Source organism: Sus scrofa, chromosome 5, assembly GCF_054392235.1.
Source record: "Sus scrofa isolate SSC_HxYL_T2T_F1_AM1 chromosome 5, Sscrofa_HxYL_maternal_Yorkshire_Landrace_v2.0, whole genome shotgun sequence".
In the NCBI taxonomy this organism is placed as follows: domain Eukaryota; kingdom Metazoa; phylum Chordata; class Mammalia; order Artiodactyla; family Suidae; genus Sus; species Sus scrofa.
In genome coordinates this window covers 69,535,551-69,554,413 of record NC_139387.1, presented here as the reverse complement: position 1 = coordinate 69,554,413, position 18,863 = coordinate 69,535,551, and the positions used below count along the sequence as shown (strand labels likewise).

The following is an 18,863-nucleotide window of genomic DNA, read 5'->3' as shown; positions in this document are numbered from 1 at the left end:
TTCATTTTTCACTTTGTTTCAGCTGTTTTGGTGCAAAAGGAAGGGGAAGCTTAGAGACTGCAAGTTGCTTGCGCCCTCTGACCAGGTGTAAAGTGTTTGGTTAGACATCAACTTTCACCACCAGCATTTTGAGGCGGAGGAGGGAGGGGTTTGTGGCTGGCAACACAAACTGCTGGATGTCATCAGAAGTAGGGCCCAGAAGTGGGGAGACAGCTTGGGGTTTACATCGCCTGAGTCAAATGAATACTTAGAGAAAGTGTGAGTGAAGCTCTTCTCAAAGTATGGTGCACACTTGAATGTTCCAGAACTCGTGCATTCAAGGAGGAGGAAGAATTTTCTTCACTCACAAAGACTGAAATATAGGAAAAATGTTAGGCTTAGAGCAGGATCCATTCAATTTTAGAAGAGAACATGAGTAAAACTTATTTTCAAGTGAGGCAGGTAGGCAGGTGACTCCGCTCTCTCTTCAAGGAACCAGGAAGGTGTTCAATCTCAAATTGCCCCATGGTACTTTTACCAAATCTTTTAATTCCTACATGAAAGATGTATTGTTTTAGGAGTTTCTGTTGTGGCACAACAAGATTGGTGGCCTCTCTGCAGTGCTTGGAGGATCCCCGGCCCAGCATGGTGGGTTAAGGATCCCAGCCTTGCCACAGCCTCAGCAATGGCTAAGACTGCAGCTGGGATCTCATTCCTGGCCCGGGAACTCCATATGCTGTGGGGTGGCCAACAATGAAAAAAGATCCATTGTTTTAGTTCATCAAAATGTAAGCACCTTGCTTAAGAAGGTTGTCATTTGTGTTCATCAGAAAAAGAATATTAGTACTAATATTCGAAAATTAGCAAAGGTTTTCAAATCCTTTCATAGAGGGAAGAAGGAAAGAAAACTAAAACATCAGGAGCAGGCCAAGTGTAAAAAGGCAGCAAAAAGGCAGTGAATGGAATTCTGCAGACTGGGAAGGGGGGATAGAGGGGAAAGAAGTAGGACAAAACCCAACCCTTCAAAATGGACCAGTTCTGGAGTTCCTGTCATGGTGCAGTGGTTAACGAATCTGACCAGGAACCATGAGGTTGCGGGTTCGATCCCTGGCCTTACACAGTGGGTTAAGGATCTGGCGTTGCCGTGAGCTGTGGTGTGGGTTGCAGATGTGGCTTGGATCCCGTGCTGCTGTGGCTCTGGCATAGGCTGGTGGCTACAGCTCCGATTTGACCCCTAGCCTGGGACCCTCCACATGTTGCGGGACCGGCTCAAGAAAAGGCAAAAAGACTAACAACAACAACAACAAAAACCCAGACCAGTTCTTAGAGCAAAGTTGTGAGGGAAAACAAGACTTTGGAAAGAAGAAAGAAAGTATGGAAAATGAGTTAGGAACATTGGTTTGCTTGGCTCAGTTGGAACTGCAGCTAGGACTTCTATACACCACAGCCACAGCTTGTGGCAATGCCAGATCCTTAACCCACTGAGTGGGGCCAGGGATCGAACCCGAATCCTCAGGGACACTCTGGTTCTGAGCTATAATGGGAATTCCAGAAATGTTGGTATGCATACTGAGGACAGTGAAAAAGACAGAGGACATTAGAACAATGAGAAACAGCACAGGCATCTGATAAGGCAAAACAGAAGCGGAGGGTGAAGCATGAACCAATTGGGCCTGAAGGGGGCAGGAAAGGGAAGATATTTTCCACGGGAGCTGAGGAGGGAGCCACATCTGGCAGAGCATAAACACAATTTGGGATGTTGAACCAGAGGTCAAGTTGTGGAGGGAAGGATGGAGAGGAGAGGAACAGAGGTCTGAGCGATGTTGGTCCTCAGCTTTCAAAGTGGGATAAAAGCATAAATTCAGGTCTTCTTTCTAAAATACAGGTCAAGAAATAACCAGATCAAAGACCACACTCTTCTGAGAAGGAAATGGGGAAAAATAAAGTATTTAATTTGCAATATACACACCACCAGGATTGGGGGCCTTGCTGGTGGAATGACACCTCTGCCTGCAGTGGGAGGGTCAAGTTCATGAAGAAACCCTGTGCCTGTAGCTACAGTGGTTACAATATGCATTGACAGTGTCTGTCTATATACTAGTGCATTGGCTTTGAGAGATTGGGGCAGGTATTACATGCTTTGGGGCTTTTGCTAGCATTTCTCTTTAATCATTTGTGCGAATCCTATTAAACGGAATTGCTTCTTAACGGCAAGAATCTAGGCCTCATTTAGATAGTTTTTCCGCAATAGCAAAGGAATCCCACACTTGGACCAAGTGGAATTCTTTTATGTATAACTCCTCTCAAAGTTCCCTAGTTTCTATTTAAATTCCGTCGGCTTTTTAAGAAAGTTATTGAGTTAGATGAAAGCGAGTCCAAAATAGATCATTTGTCCCTTGCAATGAGATTTGGCTCTGTCATTGCGGACTGCTGTCCTAATAGAGTACTTCTCTCCTTATAAAGTGGTGGCTGTGAATTAGACTGCATTGAGGCTTCAATAAATAGGAATGATGCATTTAAGTCTCAGATCATTGGATTGAAAGAAACCTTAACTTTCTTTCGTGTTAGAGGTGGGGAAATTCAAACCAGGGCCTAATGAGGGAACATGACTTACCTGAGGCTACTCAGCTGCTGCTAGAGCCAGGATAAGAATGCAGGTTGTCTGAATGGTGTTCCTTTTACCTTTTCTTGTAAACTGTTAGGTAAACTTTATACCTGGCTATTAAAGTTCAGGCTTCTTAGGCCCTATATCAGGCTATTTCAGAATCCATATGTACAATGATCTCTACAGATTTTGGTAAGTTGTGAGGATGAAAGACAACAACTCAAGGAAATTCAGAGCAATATATGGTTTCACATTAGGTTGTCTACATAACTTGTGGAGAAGGGCTAACCCCACTACTACCATAAATGAGTAAGTAAATGATAAATGAGACTTTCTAACCCTATTTGCAGATTGAACAACTGCATGAGAAATCGCATTTTATACCTGGTGTTCTCTCTCTCTATATATATATTTATTTGTTTTTGGTCTTTTCTTGGGCCACTCCCATGGCAAATGGACGTTCCCAGGCTAGGGGTCAAATTGGAGCTGCAGCTGCCAGCCTACACCACAGCCACGGCAACTCGGGATCCGAACCACGTCTGCGACCTACACCACAGCTCACGGCAACGCAGGATCCTTAACCCACTGAGCAAGGCAAGGGATTGAATCTGCAACCTCATGGTTCCTAGTCAGATTCGTTAACCACTGCGCTACGACGGGAACTCTCTCTCTCTCTCTCTCTCTCTCTCTCTCTCTCTCCCTCTCCCACTTCCTCTCCCTCCCTCCCTCTCTCTCTCTCTCTCACCTCAGCCTCTGAGTTTGACAGAAGGCAACAACATTTTTGGTGTTTATGCAATATTGTTAGCAAGGCTGTAAAACTCTTGGCTATGAAGAATTTTCTAGGACTAAAAATTACAATAATCCTTCTCAGAAAAAGGGAAAAATGTTGAGATAATCCAGCAAAATAGTAAAAGAGTAAAGAGGACTATGTTGGTGAATGGAAAATAAATGATGTTTGGAGTTCCTGGTGGCACCACAGGCGAAGTGTCTGGCATTGGCTTGTGTTCAATCCCTAGCCCCAGTAATTTTGTTATGCTGAGGCTGCAGCCAAAAAAAAAAAAAAAAAAAAAGAAAAAGAAAGAGAAAAAGAAAAAACAAAATAAAGGAAGTTCTATGTCTAGTTAAGATAGTGATAACTTCTTCCATCCTCTGAGGTCTATCAGATTCATCAATTAATGTTATTTTTAATAATATTTTTATTTATTTTCTCAAAATTGTATGTAGAATGTTTGTACGTAAGCCACTCGGTCGTCATTTATCTTACTAGGTCTATGATATTGGGAAGCAGCAAAACCATGCAATAATATAGACTGTATTTTAAGTACTGAAAAATGAGATAAATTGGTGAAAAATCAAGTAGGGGCCAAAGCTAGACATTGCCAAGGGATCGGTTTAAGAAGTGCGAATGTCTGTGGGTTGGCTGACCATGCTTCCCTCTTCCTGGAGCATCCTCTCCCTCCCACCCACACTTTCTTCGTTTCCTCTTCCTTGATGATCACAGGCCACGGGGGCTCTGCAAATTCCCATTTTCACAGGGAGGAAGGCGGAAGTAGTTGGAGCGGCGGAGTCGCCTTGGCGGTAGACCAGCCATCTGTCGGCAAAGCTCATCTAGAAGAGAAGCAGCATGAGGGGGGATGAGAATGCAGGAAGGTGGCCAGGGCTCACGTTTTAAGGAAGGAGGTGGTGGAGTGGAAGGGACGAAGAGAAGTAGATCTGGGTGAGAACTCCAGCTCCACCGCTTACTGGTTATTTACCATCTACCAGATCGTTGCTTCACTTCTCTGAACCTCAGAATCCCTTTCTGTAAAACAAGCATTAAAAGACCTGTCTCGACGATGCAGTTGTGGGTATTAAAACGAAAGAATGGGCGCACCTGTACCCCTGAAACTTAGAAGTCAACTATACTCCAATAAAGTTTAAACAAACAAAAAAGACTCATTTGGAGACAGCAATGTCTGACAGAAATTGACTGGACATCTAAATACAGTCCACCAATTCTAAGAACCATTCACATTGTTTACTGTGAAATTTCAGAGGTAGAGGAAGGTCCTAGCCCAGGTGGTCGGTAAAATTTTAGGTTCCTCTATATAGCTTGCTCCCAATTGTTCTAATTGGGGATGTATTAAATAGCAAAAAAAAAAAAAAAAAAAAAAAAAAAGAGGTCCAATCATTCAATGCATTTTTAAGTGTTTACTTTGTGCCAATGGCTAACTTTAGCAAGCCCCCTGGGACACTTGAAAGTGCCTAGAGTCCCTAATACTCATCCTCAATGTCAAGGTGCTTCCCTTGCAGGTGGCTTGCACAGAGTCAAGGGGAGCAAGCAGCAAGTTTCCTTCTGTGAAGTCAACTACAGCTCTTACTCAGGGGCTCAGTGCAAGGTGGGCTGCTGAGCCAAAAGTAGCTGTTTCTGTGGTGCCTTTGCCAACCGCAGCCAGAGTTTGGGGCTGGCCAGGGGGAAGGTGAGAAATATCTTTTTCCCACCATGCATGGTGTGTAGTAACCACATGCCTTTGGACCCTTGTAATTGTTTTTGTAAGACTCTTTCTCCTTTCCTCTACCTCTGAAATTTCACAGTAAGCAATGTAACTGGTTCTTAGAATTGGTGGACTGGGTATAGACATCTTGCTGATTTTTGTCAGACGTTACTGTCTCCAAATGAGTGTCTTTTTAGTTTAAATTTTCTGGGTGTATAAACATACAATGTTGTATTCGTTTCAGGTATACAGCAAAGTGATCTGTTATATATCCATTGTTTCTCCCCATATAGGTTATTGTAGAATATTGAGTAGACCTCTCTGTGCTATGGCAGTAGGTCCTTGTTACTTATCTATTTTATATGTAGTAGTGTGTATATATTCATCCCATCCCTCTAATGAATTAGTGGCTTTTTAAAAGATTAAATTCTAGAGTTAAGAACAGGACAGCAGACCAGTAGAGTCTGTTATTTATAATGGCTGGCTTGGTCTTTTCTCCTAGAACCTTGTTGAATGATCTTGCAAGCAGGCAGTGCATCAGAAAGCTCTATCTATATGTGAGAGGCGAGAGTTTAGTTTGGTTAGAAAGAGATCTAGGGTTGCTTTTCTTAGGGTCATGTATAAAGCACACTGATTTCCTTAGACTTTATTTGGGGTAACTTGGGTGGAGCAGGTGCTGATGGAAGTTAGGGAGTAGCCTCGAGCTCTCCTCCAAAGTGAGACCTTGGGTTGGTTAGCATCCTGTCCCTACTTACCTCTCTCTTTACTGCCCTGACCACTGAAAAGCCAGACAGCATCTCACCTTTCATAGCTTCATGTTCTTTACAGACAAGACGGGAGCAGATCTCATTGTTGATGATGTACATGCGCCGTAAACTGCCAGAGTCCCAAAGTCATGGTGCAGGAAGGAGATAGAAAAGGCATTGAGAAATAAATTGAAAAGAAAGAAAGAAAAAGCATTGAGAGGGAGAATTAGCCTAGCCTGAGATGCCTCTTCAATGCTTGTATTTCCCACTCTTCCCCATCTATTCTCCCCTTATCTGTATTTCCTTAAATATTTCAGACTTCTTTCCTCCCCCCCGGCCCCCCTACCCCAAATAGCACAGGAGATGGAATGGTATCAATTTCTCTTCTTAGTAACACTTTGCATACTCCACCTTTACACTCCCAAGCTTTATACCCCCCACTATTCCTCCCTATTTTTTTTTTTTTCCTTCTGTCTTTTAGGACCTCACCCGCCGCATATGGAGGTTCCCAGGCTAGGGGTCCAATCAGAGCTGTAGCCGCCAGCCTACACCACAGCCACAGCAACTCGGGATCCGAGCCACATCTGCAACCTACACCACAGCTCACGGCAACGCCAGATCCTTAACCCACTGAGCAAGGCCAGGGATCGAACCTGCCGCCTCATGGTTCCTAGTCAGATTCGTTAACCCCTGAGCTATGACGGGAACTCCCCTATGCCTCCCTATTTTCTATCTTTGAGCTTTTGTGCCAGCTTTTTTTTTATGAGGTAGTAAATTTGATACGCCAGTGTCTTCCTTCTGACCATTTGCCTCCGGGCCTCACCTTCATTTGCCTTCTAGCATCCATATTTGTTAGCCTAACTGTTCTCCATGTACTTCAGCCTACATTCCACATTCTAATGGACACCTTCAAGAATACTAAGAGGATAATGCTAATAACTTCTGCCTCTCCAAAGACTAAAATTCCTAGGGGGGTGCTCATTGAATAGTTGATATCAAGACATTCTCACAATGCTCTTTGGTATTCTGGGACCCTTTACCTGGTGAAGCATGACTGATGGATGCATTGCTTGACTGGCCGATGCACGGAGTAGAGTCTTGTGCAAGCGAATTTCTCATCTCGGCACTCTGGAGACCCCAGAGCAGACAAGGAGAGGCATAACCAGCAGGCATAAACAGAGTGTAAAGAGATGGAGGAGGGGTGATGGAGAGGGAAAAAGAGACAAAGTAGTCTCTACAGAGGATCATTGTAAATTGGGGCATGTTCTTCCTGCTCACCAAAGCAAAGCAATAGGAAATTGGCTAAAATGAAATTTAGGTGCTTCCCTACTTGAAAGCAAAGTAGATAAAATAGACTTCCAGGAAGAAGTCCTTCTAGGGTTAAACCGGTGGCAACATGAAATAGCAAATTGAAATGCTAATAATTCCATTTTAAACGATGAAGTTGGGTCACTAGTTCTCTGTTCTGTTAGTTTTCAACCTTAGCTGCACATGAGAATTAAAAGTATGTTAGAGAAAGTAAGACATTTACTGTAATATTTGAAACCTTGCAAGCACTTTCCAACCCACAAACCAACACATAATATCCAAAGGTAGTTTAGGGAGAGGGCTATTCTGGTCCTATCTTTCCCCCCTTTACTTTTATTTACAACAGGAGCTCATTAAAAAAAGTGGGGTAGTATGGGGGGGTTTGAAGAGTACTGCAAATATTCTTTGAGAAGGAATCAGAAGAACAAGGAGGTAAAGATTCCTCAGGAAGAAAAAAAAAAGTTAAGGAAGGAAAAAACATGCAAAAGGTAATCGTACCTGTGGTATTTTTATCACTGAGCGAGGCTAGAAGGCAAAATTTTATTCAGTTATTACTAGCTCTAGAAGTCACTGCCCTGTAACTGTCAGGTTGCCTTACTTGATGCCTACATGGAGCACCCATGAATAGGAAACAGATGAGTTAATAACTCTGTAGGAACTTAGAAAAGAAAAACAAAGGGGGGAGTTCCCATCATGGCTCAGTGCTTAACTAATCTGACTAGGAACCATGAGGTTGCGGGTTTGATCCCTGGCCTCGCCCAGTGGGTTAAGGATCCGGCGTTGCCGTGAGCTGTGGTGTAGGTTGCAGAGGCAGCTCGGATCCCGAGTTGCTGTGGCTCTGGCGTAGGCCAGTGGCTACAGCTCCAATTCAACCCCTAGCCTGGGAACCTCCATATGCCACAGGAGCGGCCCAAAGAAATAGCAAAAAGACAAAAAAAAAAAAAAAAAAAAAGAAAAAAAAAAAAAGAAAAACAAAGGGGGTGGTTTTTAAATTTTAAAGTAGAATTGATTTACAAAATGTGCCAATTTCTGCTGTACAACAGAGTGACTCAGTTATATGTATTCTTCTTTTTTTTTTTTTATTTTCCCACTGTACAGCAAGGGGGTCAGGTTATCCTTACATGTATACATTACAATTATATTTTTTCCCCCACCCTTTCTTCTGTTGCAACATAAGTATCTAGACAAAGTTCTCAATGCTATTCAGCAGGATCTCCTTGTAAATCTATTCTAAGTTGTGCTTTTTTTTTTTTTTTAATATTCTTTTCCATCCTGGTCTATCCCAGGAGATTGGATATAGGTCCTTATGCTGTACAGTAGGACCTTGTTGTTTACCCATTCTAAGTGTAATAGTTTGCATCTGCTAACCCCAGACTCCCAGTCCGTCCCGCCCCCGACCTTTGCAACCACAGGTCTGCTCTCCATGTCTGAATCTGTCTCTGTTTTGTAGATAGATTCATTTGTGTCTATCAGATGGGGTGTTCTGAGTCACAAAAGTGAAGAGACTTAGAGAAGTCAGCATGGGAAATATCATGGGGTTTTTTTTGGTTTTGTTTGTTTGTTTTTTGTCTTTTTGCCTTTTCTAGGGCTGCTCCCTCGGCATGTGGAGATTCCCAGGCTAGGGGTCTAATCGGAGCTGTAGCCGCCGGCCTGCGCCAGAGCCACAGCAACACAGGATCCAAGCCACATCTGTGACCTATACCACAGTTCACGGCAACGCCGCATCCTTAACCCACTGAGCGAAGCCAGGGATTGAACCCGCAACCTCATGGTTCCTAGTCAGATTCGTTAACCACTGAGCCACGCTGGGAACTCCTATCATGGGTTCTTTGACAAAAGTTATTTGGTAAAGAACAGCAAGGGTCTTGGTCATAGCCAACCCTGACCTAGGGGCAAGTTAAATACCAACTAGTTTGTAGAATGGAGACTACGTCAAGGAGTAAGATGAGTCTTGAGGAAATAGACTAACCATAGAAGTTCTCTGTAAAAATGTCACAGGAAGGGTTACTAGGATACTCTGTAAAAATGTCACAGGAAGGGTTACTAGGAAGAGTGCTAGGTAATTTCATCTATACCATGGTTTCAATGGCAGGTTTATATGCTAAGACTTATACATATGTCTAGCCTAGATCTTTTAATAAGCTCTAGGCCTACAAATCCAACTGCCACTTTGTGGAAGTGGTCACGGATTTTTCAAAGATCCTTCCATAGCTCAAACTGCCTTAGCTTTCCCTTCACCAGTTCAAATGGTACTTCAGTGAATGGTGCCACCATCTGCCCATTGGCTACCATCTACCTAATAGAAGACTGGACATCATCTCAACAGTCCCCTCTACCTTACCTCTATCACAGTTCAGGCCATCAGCTTTTACTGGGACTACAGAAACAGCATTCTTGCTGGTTTTCCAATTCAAAATTCTGCATCAACTATTTTTCTGGTTTTCTTTTTTCCCCCAACGCAACCAGGTTTCATTACACAAAACTTTATTGTCTACTATTTACATTCATGCTGCTGCTATATAAACATACGCAAATTGCCAGCATGAGTTACTCATTGCTGTTCCCCACTGAGCTAAAGATATTGCTAGAGAATTAGATCTGATAGCAACTGTCTTTTATTCCCATGCCTAGCATTTGCCCATATTTTTTCTTTATCTAAAAGCTCTTCTGGGAGTTCTCATCATGGCGCACACAGCAGAAGCAAATCTGACTAGGAACCATGAGGTTGTGGGTTTGATCACAGACATGGCTCGGACCTGGTGTTGCTGTGGTTGTGGTGTAGGCTGGCAGCTGCAGCTCCAATTTGACCCCTAGCCTGCGAACCTCCATATGCCATGGGTGCGGCCCTAAAAAGACAAAAAAAAAAAAAAAAGGGAAAAAAGAAAAGCTCTTCTGCCTACTATTATCTTCCAAGAATCAACATAGTCAGGGTTCCTTCCTAACTCTGAATGTAGTTATCAATTCTTTTGCTTTATCCTGATTATAGTATTTTGTGAAACTGAATAAAGTTATCCATTCATTTGTGTGCTTTGTCTATTAGACAAAAGATATCTAGGAATCAGTTTTGTTCACCTTTATCTCTCTGACACCTAGTATCAGGCTTTTTTTTTTTTTTTTTTGTCTTTTGTCTTTTTTGTTGTTGTTGCTATTTCTTGGGCCGCTCCCGAGGCATATGGAGGTTCCCAGGCTAGGGGTCGAATTGGAGCTGTAGCCACTGGCCTACGCCAGAGCCACAGCAATGCGGGATCCGAGCCGCGTCTGCAACCTACACCACAGCTCACGGTAACGCCGGGTCCTTAACCCACTGAGCAAGGGCAGGGACCGAACCCGCAACCTCATGGTTCCTAGTTGGATTCGTCAACCACTGCGCCACGACGGGAACTCCTAGTATCAGGCTTTTAGTAATCGTTTTGTTTCTCTCTAGTTTCTACCTCCTTTTCTCATGTCTTATATATTCCTCATTCTTTTTTAAAAATTTTTACCTTTTTCTGCTGTGCCAGGGATAGAATCAGAGCCGAAGCAGCAACACCGGATCCCACTGCACTGGGCCGGGGATCCAACCCCAGCCTCCACAGAGACAAGCTGAATCCCATTTGCGCCACAACAGGAACTCCTTGATCACTCAGAAAAGCTCAGTTTCCCCAAGTGTGTACCAAGTTCTGTTTGCTTTCACAACTGTTCAAGACGCTATTCCCTCTGGCTGGAGCACCCTTTCCCTCCTTGATTGTATGGCATGCTCCAATTCTTCTTTCAAGAACCACTACTTCTTCTAGAAAGTTTCCCTTTATCTTCCCAAACACTTGTTTACATTTTTGCCTTTTTTTTTTTTTTTGGTTTAGGGCCTCACCCATGGCACATGGAGGTTCCCAGGCTAGCGGTCCAATCGGAGCTACAGCTGCTAGCCTACGCCACAGCCACAGCAACGCAGGATCCAAACCATGTCTGCGAATTTCACCACAGCTCACAGCAACACCAGATCCTTAAGCCACGGAGTGAGGCCAGGGATCGAACCCAAAACCTCATGGTTCCTAGTCAGATTCGTTTCTGCTGCATCACAATGGGAAGTTCTACATTTTTGTCTTGCCTTAACCCACCCAGTCTTGGAAACTTTGAGAGAAAAGTCAAATCTTGGTAGTTTGTATACCAAACACCTAGCACAGTTCTTGCTTGTTAGGGGATCAAAAAGGGCATTAATTTGAACTGTTGGAAGAATGCGCTACACAAGATGGTAGCCCTATTTAGGATCCTTCATCAACTGTACTTGCTTCCATCACGGGCTCTGGGGAAAGCCCAGAACAGCCCCGCTGGCCCTGGGACCCCGAACTCACCCAGGTCATCTGTGGAAGGTTCCATATCGGCCAGAACTGAAAAGGCACAAAACAGAGGTGTGAGGAGGGCTTTGACTCAGCAAGCAGAAGGCAGAGCATAAATGGGGTAAATGGAGATAAAAGAGCAGGGTTAGGGCTACGACTGGGTTTGCGTATTATGCCCAAGGGAATAGAGTTCATTGAAATAATTGTGAATATTTTTTGACCTGTTGACATTACACTAATTTTTGGAAGCCTCTATGATCCATGCTTTTTTAGGCCATTAGTCCCATTTGCCACCTCTTTTTAGAGGACGAAGAGGCCTCTTTCCCGTTGTCACTGAACAACACACCCACTATCCTTATATCCTTTTCCCAGAGATAAATATGAGTCAATCAGGATCTGGAATAAATATTGTGAATGTTAATAATGTCATTTTATAGAACTGGAGTGGGGAGTGGCGTGGTGGCTAACGAATCTGACTAGGAACCATGAGGTTGCAGGTTTGATCCCTGGCCTTGCTCAGTGGGTTAAGGATCCGGCGTTGCCATGAGCTGTGGTGTAGGTCGCAGACGTGGCTCAGATCCCAAGTTGCTGTGGCTGTGGTGTAGGCTGGTGGCTACAGCTCCGATTAGACCACTAGCCTGGGAATCTCCATATGCCGCGGGTGCGGCCCTAGAAAAGGCAAAAAGACAAAAAAAAAAGAACTGGAGTGAAACTTACCTGTTTCATCTGTAGCAGGTTCATCGACCAGATCTGCAAAGATACAACACAGGGAATGAAAACCGGCATGTTGATAACATCAGTGAAACTAAGATACTAAGATAACAGGGCTCTGAACTTCTAGTCTTTTTACTTTGTATAGACATTGTCATCAATCTTTCTATTCTCCAGTATAAAAGCAAAGAAATAAACAAAAAAGAGCTTACTAGGGTCTTCCGTGAATGTTTCTAGAATTACTGGAGTCACATCATCTGCACAGAAACAATTGGAAAATTTTCTGAGCCTTCTCGGTCCTCGCCCCACCCCACCCCCACCCTTGCACTCCCTTCAGGTGAAATTGTCTAGTATCGCAGCTGCTGTGTAGCAAGATCCCACAACTGTTTTTTGTTTCTTTTTGTTTGCTTCCTAATTCCATGCATATAACCCCACAGTCCTAGCCAGAGTGTTCTTCCTTATTTAGAGAACTGAATGAATCGCATGCTCATCAAATAGTTTGCCACCATCATCCCCTTTCTCAATGAGACTTTGGTTAAGTGTTAGAAATAATAGAATAACAGATACAGCTCATTTGGGATTACCATGTGCTTGCTTTTACAGAGCACCAGGAGAGTAAATAACTCACCCAAGGTCGTGCAGCTTGATGACTTCTTTCTTTGCAATACTTATTTAACATGCCAATTGTCTGTCTTTCTTTTTATTTTTTTCTCAGTCTTTGTCTTTTTAGGGCCTCACCCTCAGGATATGGAGGTTCCTAAGCTAGAGGTCTAATCGGAGCTACAGCTGCCTGCTTACACCAGAGCCACAGCGACGCCAGATCCGAGCTGCCTCTTCAATCAACACCGCAGCTCACGTGCAACGCTGGATCCTTAACCCACTGAGCGAAGCCAGGGATCGAACCTGCAACCTCATGGTTCCTAGTCAGATTCCTTTCTGCTGTGCCACAATGGGAATTCCCACCAAATGTCTCTCTTTCACTGTGATGTTGATATAATTGGATATCAATTTGATAATGCTTTACCAAAGAGTGTCCACAAAAGGTAACATTGATAATCTTCTGAGGCTCAGTGAGAAGTGAGGTAAAGAGAGGGGAGAGGAACTGCCGGTGTCAGTAGAGAATGCCTTGTTGTTGATCCGTGGAAAGTAAAAGCAAAAGGAAAAGAAGTAAAAATGGCCCAGCTCTTAAAAAAAAAAAAAAGATTTGAGTTCCTGTCTTGGCGCAGAGGAAATTCAGCTAGAGACCATGAGGTTGCAGGTTCCATCCCTGGCCTCTCTGAGGTTAAGGATCTGGCATTACCGTGAGCTGTGGTGTAGGTCACAGACGCGTCTCGGACCCTGCGTTGCTGTGGCTGTGGCATAGGCCAGCCAATACAGCACCGATTGGACCCTAGCCTGGGAACCTCCATGTGCTGTAGGTGTGGCCCTAAAAAGACAAAAAACCAAAAAAAAAAAAAAAAACAAAAGGCCCAGCTGTATAACACAACATTTAAATCATCTATACTTTAAATAGGTAATAAATTAAGTAAATAAAATAGTTTAGGTCTTAAGGTGGAATCTATTTATACAAACTAAAAAATTGTATCTGAAACAAAAAATTTTTTTTACTAAGGTATAGTTAATTTACAATGTTATGTTAGCTTCTGATGTACAGCGAAGTGATTCAGTTATGTATATATACATATTTATATATTGATGTATTTTATATTTCCATTTTATTTCAATTGATTCAGTTATATGTATTCTTTTCACTTGTAAGTTATTACAGAAAATTGATACAGTAGGACCTGTTAATCCCAAACTGGAATTCCCGTCATGGCGCAGTGGTTAACGAATCAAACTAGGAACCATGAGGTTGCGTGGTTGATCCCTAGCCTTGCTCAGTGGGTTAAGGATCCGGCGTTGCCGTGAGCTGTGGTGTAGGTCGAAGATGTGGCTCGGATCCCATGTTGCTGTGGCTGTGGCATAGGCCGGCAGCTACAGCTATGATTGGAACCCTAGCCTGGGAACCCGCATATGCGGCGGGTGCAGCCCTAGAAAAGACAAAAAAAAAAAAAAAAATCCCAAACTGCTAATTCCCACACCCATCACTACTTTAAAAAGCAAAGTAACAAAGCAGTGCTAAGAACTAAAAGTTCAACAAATATCCCCATCCCTGTAATTGACCTTCATTATATATCGTTTAGAATCATAATCTATTTTACCCACTAGGGGTCAGTAGATTCGCATAGTTTGACTTCAGTGTATCCATGTCATTTAAAATCATTGAGAATAGTATTTTGATGATCATTGTACTAGAGACAAAACACAAGACATTTTGAAAGAATTTCCCCTGCTTATTGCTTAAATCATCATTTAAACAAAAAAATCCCAGATAGAAAATCATCTGAGTTTAAAAAATTTTTAACACTATGAGCTTTCTTCAAATTTTGATAAAAGGAATTCAAGTCTGTTCCACTCCCACAGAATATTTGAAAAACCACTGACACCAATCATTCCAGAGGCTGTAAGAAGGGAGTGGATCCTCTCCAGGGTGTAGTCCAATCCTGCCCTGTTTCTTCTTTCCCTCCAGCTACATTCCAGTCCAGCCACTCACAGAAAGAGAGGAAGCTGTGGGTGAGCAAAGGGTTTGAGAGAATCCTAGCCATGCCCTCGATTTCAGGCAGGGTCCTAGTATTCGGTGTTTAGCCACCTTTTCCATGAGCTACCACCATATGAATGCTTTATCTAAGATTTATGAATGTTCTTGTAGAATATTTCTGCTTGAAAAGCATCATAGGGTCATAAACTAGGACGGGACCTTAACCTGCCCAAAGAAAGGAATTTGGATTTTTACTTTTGCTAATGCTGAAATGTGATCTAGATTCAAGAAGCTAGGGATTCAGATCTCCTTACGAGGAAAAAAAAAGGCGGGGGGGGTTCTATAATTTGTATCTCCCCTACCAGGAGGCAGAGCAGGAAATTGCATTGTGCCCCAGTAAACACATATAAAATAGAAACAAGTTTAATAAGATAATAATTGACTCATAATGTCCTTGCCATGTACCCTATTTTTTTTCTTTTTTGGCCGCCCTGTGGCATATGAAGTACCTGGGCCAGGGATCAGATCCCAGCCATAGTTGCCACCTAGGCCATAGCTGCAGCAATGCCAGATCATTAACCCATTGTGCTGGGCCAGGGATTGAACCTGTGTCTCAGTGCTCCCAAGACAATGCGGATCCTAACTCTAAAAGCATCAGTTGGGACTCATTAATGGGCTCCCTACTGCCATGCTCTCAAGGGCTGGGAAAAGGAGGAGAAATGAGAATTATGGTGGATGTCTGGAGGCAGATGCAGATGTTGATCGGACTATCCGCCAAGCTGAAGCGGTCCTTTCAGAGCCAAAACTTTTGGGTTCTAGCTGGGTGTGCCACAGTTTCTCTGGAGTACAGGGACGTCTTCTTATCCTGTCTTTGCATTTTAGTATCCACTGTTACAGGGGTAGGAAAAGGCTTTTTGTTAGGATTAGTGCACATTTTCTGAGTATTAAAAGCATTAAAAAAAAGAGGATCAAGAAGGTGTTAATGAATGGGATGATTGTTGAGCTGGTGAGTTAGATCCTTGGTCATGTCTATCTCTGTATTACAAATTCTTGAACTCTGACCATTCAGCTCCATTGTCCTAAGAGCCCAGATCCAAGGTTTTACCTACCTCCTCGTTGACCACTGACCCCTAGGGGTGTCCAACCTGTATCAAAGGAAGGAGAAAATGGGTGTGAATGACTCCAGCTCTCTACCCTATAAAGCTTGTTTGAGATGAACCAGAAAATGACAGGAAAATTGTTGTACTATTCCGTGGGGTTTTTTTGTTTTTTTTAGTTGGACATTGCATCCCAAGCTCCTGGGCCAATGATCAAATCAGAGCCATAGCAGTGACAACACTAACCTCCTGAGCCACAAGGGAATTCCTCTGTGTTGTGTTTCTATTACAGCTCAATATAAAAGTACTCAGACCTTGGAGTTCCCGTTGTGGTGCAGTGGTTAATGAATCCGACTAGAAACCATGAGGTTGCGGGTTCGGTCCCTGCCCTTGCTCAGTGGGTTAACAATCCGGCGTTGCCGTGAGCTGTGGTGTAGGTTGCAGATGCGGCTCGGATCCTGCGTTGCTGTGGCTCTGGCCTAGGCTGGCAGCTATAGCTCCAATTGGATCCCTAGCCTGGTAACCTCCATATGCCGCAGAAGTGGCCCAAGAAATGACAAACAGACAAAAAAAAAAAAAAAGTACTCAGACCATTGGTACTACATACAAACATGGAAACACTCAAAGACAGCAGATTCCTGAGGACAAAGGAGTGCTCTGTTATGCCCTGATTCAGAATGCTCTCTTGGAGTTCCTGCTGTGGCTCAGCAGTCGAGAACCCAACACAGAGGATGTGGGTTCAATCCCTGGCCTCAGGATCCTTTCGGTTAAGGATCTGGCATTGCCGCAAGTTGCAGCATATGTTGCAGAGGCAGCTCGGATCTCACATTGCTGTGCCTGTGGTGTAGGCCTGTGAACTTTTATGTGCTGCATGTGCAGCCCTAAAAAGCAAAAAAGCAGGAGTTCTCGTCTGTGGCTCAGTGGTTAACGAATCCAACTAGGAACCATGAGGTTGCGGGTTCGATCCCTGGTCTTGCTCGGTGGGTTAAGGATCCAGCGTTGCTGTGAGATGTAGTGCAGGTCACAGACGCAGCTTGGATCTGACGTTGCTGTGGCTGTGGTGTAGGCCGGCAGCTACAGCTCTGATTCAACCCCTAGCCTGGGAACCTCCCTGTGCCGTGGGAGCGGCCCAAGAAATGGCAAAAAGACAAAAAAAAAAAAAAAAAAAAAAGCTCTTTTGCCCTCAGTCCTGACCTAAATTGGGTTCCAACCCACACACAGGGCCAGTGAGTGGCTTTTGTGATGTATCCTGTCGTTTTTTCCCCACAGCCAACCCCTCTAGCTACACTACTGAACAAATCCATAGACTATATTTGGCAGAATGAGAAAAAAAGAGTAGGATTTCTTCAAAGTTCAAGTTTCACTTTCTGTGGCCAGTCTCCTAGCTAGCCTCCGTGAAATACATGAAGATCATTTTTCTTTTGTGCATAGATGTGGCAACATCTTTTTTGCGTGCACATGAATATGCTTGTGTGTGTGCTGTGCTAGTGTTTGTGTGTATATTCCCACTGTTTTCCTCCTCGGTTTCGACTTGAGTTTCTTAGGAGGTGGTCCTTATGTTTGTGTACCCATTTGTATATATCTGCTTCTTTTTCCTTCGGTATTTGTTTCCTTGTATATGTGTGTGGCCCTCTTTTGGTGATTATGTATGCATTTGTGTGTATCTTATTTTTACCTTAATTTCAAAACTCTCAGGATACCTTTCCTCAAATCTGAGGTCATCTCTAATCCCAAACCTGCTGCCCTTTTCTTCTTGGACCAAGAATCTGAGTTCTCTCTCTCTCTCCCTCTCTTTTTTTTTTTTTTTTTTGCTTTTTTAGGGCCATGCTTGCTGGCATATGGAGATTCCCAGGCTAGGGGTCCAATGGGAGCTGTAGCCGCCGGCCTGCACCACAGACACAGCAATGCAGGATCTGAGCCGCGTCTGCGACCTACAGCACAGCTCACGGCAACGCCAGGTCCTTACCCCACTGAGTGAGGCCAGGGATCGAACCCAAAACCTCATGGTTCCTAGTCAGATTTCTTTGCACGGTGCCACGGTGGGAACTCCAAATCTGGGTTCTCTTTAATGGCAATTCTAGGACTCAGTAGCCAACATCTCTCCTCCCGTTTCCCCTTCAGCCTCCCTCTAGTCACCCTCTAACAGACACCCCCACCCACATCTGAGGAGATGACATTTTAGGGAGAAAAGAGAAAAGGTAGGGACTCACCAGAGGGGATGATGAGGGCAGTGAGCACCAGCAGCACTTTGGGTCCCAACAGCAGCATATCTAACAGGTGAATGGGGAGAATGGAGAGAGAGATGCTCTAACTCTGCCTCTTCCCGGGAGCTCTCCCGGCCCCTCATCAGAGTCCAGCCCTTCCTCTCTTTGACCCAATGTTTAGTTCTTCATCCGATTCTATTCTTTGATCATTTACCATTATTCTCACACCCATTACTTCTTCCGACCAACCATGAAAAGGTTCTTGGTGGCCCCAACCCTGTGGTCTCTTTCACCCCCTAGTGTCTGTTTTGTTTTGATACCTGTGGCTTTTTTTTTATATTGTTTGCTCGTCTTGGGGGCTCCTCAACTGAATTCCATGGATGACTGGGATGTCTGTTCATTCCAAGTCAGTGACATTTCCCATTGCCCCCCTCCAGCCCTTCAACACACAAACACACACACACACATACCCACACTCCTCTCTCTTTTTCTCGCTCTCCCTTCCCTTCGTCTAGTTAGGGTTTTATACAGACAAAACAACTTACTCTTTATGGTTCTCTGCGCTTTCCCACCGAGCCCTCTGGTTGTGTCGCTCTCCTTCTCACTCTGTTCCACTTTGGCTGGAGAGCAAGTTGAACAGGGCCCCTCCCTGGAAAGGACTTCCAATTTGGCCTCCTGAAACAATGAGATGAGGGAGAGCGAGAAAGAGAGAGAGGGGTGGGGGAAGACGGCCAGGCGAGAAGAGTCAGATGCAGGGTTGCAGCGAGGCTGGGAGGGGAAGGGGGACGGGACTTTGCAGTTGCTCACACCCTCATTCCAAAGGTTATGACCACATTGAGAGATGC

General features: G+C 44.0%; 2 protein-coding genes across 6 annotated transcripts in view; one reads left to right on the top strand and one right to left on the bottom strand.

Annotated features, from left to right (window-relative positions):
* RIMKLB (ribosomal modification protein rimK like family member B) overlaps positions 1 to 18,863 on the top strand; it is a 110,653-nt gene that overhangs the window by 31,820 nt on the left and 59,970 nt on the right. The window lies entirely within an intron of this gene.
* Positions 3,763 to 18,629, bottom strand: MFAP5 (microfibril associated protein 5). Of its 4 annotated transcripts, NM_001244679.1 has the most exons (10): positions 18,564 to 18,629; positions 18,025 to 18,084; positions 15,827 to 15,862; positions 12,349 to 12,393; positions 12,143 to 12,175; positions 11,441 to 11,476; positions 7,611 to 7,637; positions 6,845 to 6,932; positions 5,861 to 5,934; positions 3,766 to 4,192 (listed from the first exon to the last, which is right to left on the bottom strand). In NM_001244679.1, exons 2-10 carry the CDS (start codon positions 18,080 to 18,082, stop codon positions 4,080 to 4,082), a joined length of 510 nt encoding a protein of 169 aa, NP_001231608.1. In that variant the 5' UTR covers positions 18,083 to 18,084; positions 18,564 to 18,629; the 3' UTR covers positions 3,766 to 4,079. The 4 variants fall into 4 exon arrangements, with proteins under 4 accessions (XP_020946645.1, XP_020946646.1, XP_020946648.1 ...); XM_021090986.2 differs by lacking the exon at positions 11,441 to 11,476 and having other exon boundaries at positions 3,763 to 4,192; positions 18,564 to 18,626; XM_021090987.2 differs by lacking the exon at positions 12,349 to 12,393 and having other exon boundaries at positions 3,763 to 4,192; positions 18,564 to 18,626.

Coding starts and splice junctions, on each gene's coding strand:
- MFAP5 (NM_001244679.1), bottom strand. CDS start 18,082: ATGCTGCTGTTGGGACCCAAAGTGCTGCTGGTGCTCACTGCCCTCATC. Junction 7,638..11,440: donor ACCTTCCACAGATGACCTGG/GTGAGTTCGGGG, acceptor TTTGCCTTCTAG/CCTCGCTCAGTGATAAAAAT. Junction 6,933..7,610: donor CAGTGATAAAAATACCACAG/GTACGATTACCT, acceptor TGGGGTCTCCAG/AGTGCCGAGATGAGAAATTC.